Source organism: Phalangium opilio, unplaced genomic scaffold, assembly GCF_054372755.1.
Source record: "Phalangium opilio isolate 3A_F unplaced genomic scaffold, DU_Popi_V2 ptg000662l_1, whole genome shotgun sequence".
NCBI classification, from domain to species: Eukaryota; Metazoa; Arthropoda; class Arachnida; order Opiliones; family Phalangiidae; genus Phalangium; species Phalangium opilio.
In genome coordinates, this window is record NW_028324246.1 from 1,543,113 (window position 1) to 1,549,112 (window position 6,000).

General features: G+C 37.4%; 1 protein-coding gene across 3 annotated transcripts in view; it reads left to right on the plus strand.

The window, feature by feature from the left end:
• Positions 1–6,000, plus strand: part of LOC149588285 (uncharacterized) — a 51,468-nt gene extending 45,468 nt beyond the window's left edge. For all 3 annotated transcript variants that reach the window (XM_089862808.1, XM_089862806.1, XM_089862809.1), the window contains 2 exons: positions 2,973–3,395; positions 4,722–6,000. In XM_089862808.1, the coding sequence (XP_089718934.1) occupies positions 2,973–3,395; positions 4,722–5,847 (1,549 nt within the window). In that variant the 3' untranslated portion in view covers positions 5,848–6,000. The remainder of the gene's footprint in view (positions 1–2,972; positions 3,396–4,721) is intronic.

The window sequence follows — 6,000 nt, forward strand, 5'->3', positions numbered from 1 at the left end:
CGCCTTTTATAATGTTACTCTGTTCGCACGTGCTTCTTTAACTCGAGATTTTTGGCGCCTAAACGAAATTCTCGCAGCTAATTTCAAATGATTATTAAATCGTAAATATTTTTAAGTTAACGAATTTTTTATTGCCTCAGAGAAATATCTACTTCGTAATTAAAATTAATTTGTTTATTCAAATTCGAATGTATCTGGATAATTTCAGTTATTTACAAGGTTATTTGACCATTATCAGTGTGGTTTTATCTAAGGCGCGTACTCGAAGCCTATAAAGTATCCTACATTTCATCGTAATCAAAAAGACCTTCGGAAAGAAACGTTGAAATGATTAAAATTTTTATATCAAATTAAATAAACACTATATAGCCAAAAATTAGAAACTCAAAATTTTTAATTTTAAAACGTGAAGAAATTCAATAAATGTTTTTGGAAATGAGTACGTTTTTGATCATGTAAGCGACTAACCCACCTAGGGCGTTTCAAAATATGCAAATTTTAAGTATACAGTTGATTTAATTTTTATTTTTTTAATTTTAAGTGAAATAACGTCGCGACATGCCCGCTTCTAGTATCCTTTAGACTAGACTAGACATTTGAGGAAAAATGCAAACAATATTTAAATTTTATTTTGAAATACATAAATTAGTAATTGATAGAATATAAAAACTAAAGAAAAATTTATCTAATTACAAAAACGTTCTTGAAACTTTGTTGACAAGAGTTTAATCAGTATCAGAGAGAAATGAGGTAAGATGGAGTGGACTGAAGCTTTCGCACGACCCTACCCTTTGGTAGGCGATTGTTAATTACTGCCAGGGATAGATTTAATTTGAGAAGTAGGAATGGAGAACAGAATAATCTGGGCGCGCGTCAAAGTCCCTGACCGGGGGGGGGAGGGTATGAAATAAGAGGCGAGTCGTAGAGACAGAGGTAAAACGGAATTACGTATTTTGCGCCGTCCCCGTCAGTAACGTCATCAAAACGTAGTTTAAGTGGACCACTGACCCCCCCCCCCTCCTATTTAATTTTTAAACTGGTCATATGCATTAATTCCCACGCTGCTGGTAACTGCCATCACTCTGATGTTAAAAAATCATGCGTTTAAAAATAGCACGTGAATTATACTATACCGATATTTTAAACTGCCACGTGCATTTTCCCCGCCTTTAAAAAAGAAAAGGCGCGTTAACTTATTTTCCTACCACGACGATGAGAATGAAATTAGAATAATTAAATATCGTTTAATGACGTAAGTCAAATCCTAGACAGAGCGTCGTCTAGGTCTGCTGAAAGAATAGGAAACTAAAAACTGATTTAAAATTTCCGTTATATTATTTTCCGGCTGCCATTATCAGTGGAAAAATAATTATTTGTTTTTTTTTTTCGTGGCATGTCTGGGTTTGTTTTTTTACCTCTCCGAGTGACGATTACTTTACGGAGAGGTGTTACACCGGACTTGTCTGTCTGTCTGTGTGTCTGGCCGTGATCGTGTTCGCAGATCGGTGCAAAGTTGTTTCAATTTCCAGACAGAGTTCAAGGTTCATTCGCAGATATTTGGTAAAGCTATTTCGCAGTACTTAAGCTGTCCACATTTTTTGTCACAAATATTTAGTACACTGGTTTCTTTTAACCTAAAGACCTGCTGAATGGTCTTTTAGGTTCGATTTGTTGCCATCTTCTTAAATGGCGGCCAAAAACTTAAAAACCCTTCTTTATGGAATAATGTCCGCATGAAAAGTAATAAAAAATGTCGGGACGGGCTGACGGGCAACGCCGAGTGCCTTCGCTGCTAGGGTGCTACAAAAATATTAGTCATCAGTAAAATCTACGCATTCTTTATATCATTTTGATGGAAGTTCTTATTACACGCGAGCGGGTAACAGCTAGTTGAATATATAGGTAAATAAGTTGTTAGGTAGTCCCCATCTCTTGACTCGGAGAGGTAATAGTTTGGCTTTCCCAACTTGTTATATTATTATTTTGTCTTCAAGGTTTTTAGCAAGGAACGTCTGGGAATGACGCGGGGTGTGCGCGCTGGGGGGGGGGAAGAGGCGTATCTACCTCTTTTTCAGTTCGGCTTTAATTTATCACCCAACAAAAATTTACATATAATAATAAAAAAATGTTAAATCATTTTCTGGCGACTCAAGGCGTGCGTTCCCCTTCTCTAATTTTTTCCGCGTTCTGTCTGAAGTCTCGTCTCGTCTATGCCGAAGTGCCCGTAGTCTTTGAGTGGCTTGGTATGCCCCGAGATTCTCATTAGAAAACCGGTTATTTTAACTTATAAATTTTAGGCCGAGTTAAATCGCTGAAAGACTAGAAGATTTAAAAATTTAGTCTTGTAACATTATTAGAAACAACTTTTAATATATTTTTACCTTTCCGAGTGACGATGAGGTCACGGAGAGGTATTACACTGGACGTGTGTCTGTGTTTGTGCAGTTGGCAAATCGGAGCAAACGTGTTCGCAGATAGCAATTTTTGGCTTCTACTCCATTATCATTGTTAGAGTTAAGATTAACGCGGCGATCGGCTAGGGTTACTAGAAACGTCTAGCCTCCCAATTGCAGCTAGGGCTTCCACTAAAGGTTCACGCAATTGCGGGTTTTCGTATCATTCATTGTGAATCAATCGCCTCATACCCATATACCCTAAATTCCCAGAAATTGTTAAAGAGGCCCTAAATTCCCAGAAATTGTTAAAGAGGCATACGCTGCAATTCAAACGTCAAAAACAGCTATGTTTAAAATTATTTTAGGAATAAAGTTTCTTAAAACGATTTAACAAGAATTAAGCTAAATTACTGACGATTAAAATAATTAATATCAATTATATTTATTTATTTATTTATTTATTTAATTATTTAAGAAAACACCTCTTAATTGCGTCTCGAGTCTCGACTCGGAGAGGTTTATTTTGGTTTCCCAACTTGTTGTTAATCACTTTAAATCGTGTTCATTTCTCAATAGAGACGCCGCTGCTTTGACAAGTGACATTTCCTGGTTGAACGTTGTCGCAACCGCTAAGAAGACAGCGCCTAGTAACGACAATCTGACGTCATCATCAGCATCTATGGTCATGTCGCCGTTACTGAAACCGACTTGGACTCGGGTCTTCTTGCCTCTCTTGAGCTTGGGCTTCCCCTTGGGCGTTCTCTTGATGATCCTGTTAAGACTTCCGGTTGAAGAGCTGGAGATCGCTTCCACCGACACTCGCTTGTTAAGAGGGTTTTCCACTTTCTGGTGCGGATGGCAGGAGGTGACTTCGACGCATCCCTTCTACGCCTACAAAGTTCCCGATACGCCGAGGGTGGTGCTCCAAGAGCGTGACTTGAATATGAATATTTTGGCCTTTAGGTTTACTCTGTCTAAAGGACATTATCATTATCTGAGGTGATTGGGTGTTTTTTTTTTTTTTTTTTTTTGAAAGTAACTTAAACGCTTGATGACACTTTTCAGGGAGACCAGTGATCTTATAATTCCTATAATATCCTATATTTTTGAACCTGTCCTATATTATAATGTAATTTTATGAAAGGTCCTATAATATCCTATATTTTTGAACCTGTCCTATATTATAATTTAATTTTATGAAAGGTCCTATAATATCCTATATTTTTGAACCTGTCCTATATTATAATGTAATTTTATGAAAGGTCCTATAATATCCTATATTTTTGAACCTGTCCTATATTATAATGTAATTTTATGAAAGGTCCTATAATATTCTATATTTTTGAACCTGTCCTATATTATAATTTAATTTTATGAAAGGTCCTATAATATTCTATATTTTTGAACCTGTCCTATATTATAATTTAATTTTATGAAAGGTCCTATAATATCCTATATTTTTGAACCTGTCCTATATTATAATGTAATTTTATGAAAGGTCCTATAATATCCTATATTTTTGAACCTGTCCTATATTATAATGTAATTTTATGAAAGGTCCTATAATATCCTATATTTTTGAACCTGTCCTATATTATAATGTAATTTTATGAAAGGTCCTATATTTTTGAACCTGTCCTATATTATAATGTAATTTTATGAAAGGTCCTATAATATCCTATATTTTTGAACCTGTCCTATATTATAATGTAATTTTATGAAAGGTCCTATAATATCCTATATTTTTGAACCTGTCCTATATTATAATGTAATTTTATGAAAGGTCCTATAATATCCTATATTTTTGACTTAGGCCAAGTTTTCGTATAGTTTAACATGAAATTTATCAAAATTTCGAGATCTCATTTGACTAGATTTGACCGAAATTGCGGAGCTTGCTCAGCATATTTATATATTATATATTGAGTTCCTCTTTTCAAAGTATAATCCAATTTGGTTATTTTTAAAAATTAAGATTTTTCTGCATAGTTTAAGCCAAAATAGTATTATGTATGAGCATTTTTATTCCTATATTTTCCTATAAAAACAGTTTATTTTTCTTCTATAAAATCCTATAATTGCTGAAAATTTTTGACTGGGCTCCCTGCCATTATGGGGAGATGTTTTATTGGATAAACATACTGTATTTATTGTTGTCCTCAAAACTCCTAATGTCCCGTGACACTGAGCTTAAAAACTTCTGGGAAAATTTGGGCATTTTTGAAATGGATATTATGGAATTTTAAAAGGGTCCTAAAAGTCAGGGGAATTCCATATTGTTTAATTGAAAATGTTTCAATTAAATCCATGTATGTGTCCTTGAAGGTATCATATGTTGGAAGGTTCAACTATCGAAGCCAGTGGTTGCGCCGGTGACCATCCTGTTCAACTGGACATTGTTTACGGCGAAGATCAGTTCAACTCTTGTAGTTCTTTGAACGGCTCCCCGTCACCGCGTTTGAACATGGAACATTCCGCCTCTTCGCATTCCTTCTTACTTAAGAACAAAGGATCCCGAGAAGATAAGAACCGGGTCGATTACCATCAAGTACTCCGTGAGAACCGGAAGACCCACGATGATTCCTCGGAAGAGGATGACGATGATTCTTCTTCGTCAGAAGAAAGTAACTTTCGGCCCAACGTCAACAATATCTTAAGTCGTCACAAACGCGTCCCGACTTCGTCAACTCCGTCAACGACGTGTCCTGGATCTCTCTTTCAAAGCGAAATCGGTGTCGTCTCCGAGAAGTCCGATCAAAACTACCCGACATGTCCGAGTAAATTCACCAACCCCGTTCGCGTCACGCGCCCGGGTTCTTATTACGTCATGACGCGCGGGGACTCGTTCAACCACGTCTTGTTGCACGTCAGACTAAACCGAAGTTCTTACGAATTACCCGAAAACATGATTTTATGTCGAAGCCAAAATTCGTGCGAAATTCCTTTAAATTTTGGAAGTAACGAGAAGGTTGTCGTTTTCGTGGCGGCCGAACCGGACGCCGGAAGCGTCCTCTTCCCCATCAGGTCCAAGTGCAAACCCAGGTTGGTCTTTTACGTTTGCGTCTTTCTGGTTTTCCCAATTTTATTCGCGGTGGCTTTGACGTTGGCCATTCGTCAAGCTAGACGCGCCAAGGGACAAATATCTACTTCCGGTAATTGTCGTCGGTTAACGGTTGGCACCGGATGTAGCGCTCCGCTTTTGGAAGCCGTGGTCACCGAAGATGGACTCGTAAAGAGCGAAATTTGGCGTTTGACCCCGGCCGAAACGAATGACCCTCCGCCTTACCCTTTGGTCACCGGTGACCAATTGCCGCCGCCGTCTTACCAAAGAGCCCTGATGATGGCTCGGAACCTGGAACCATCCCTGCACGACGTCGCCGGACATCGAGCGCCGTTGTTGAACCAATCCCAGAGTGAGGAAAGGCGGGAAAATATTTCTAGCGCGTCATAGAGTGAATGGTGTGTTGCGATTGAATGATTACCGCGCGGAATTGTTATATATATATATAAACAAGTGATAACGTATAAATACATATATATTTATCCATGACTCGTAACATTTTGAATTGATTCATAGATTAAAATATGAATTAAACCAAATTAA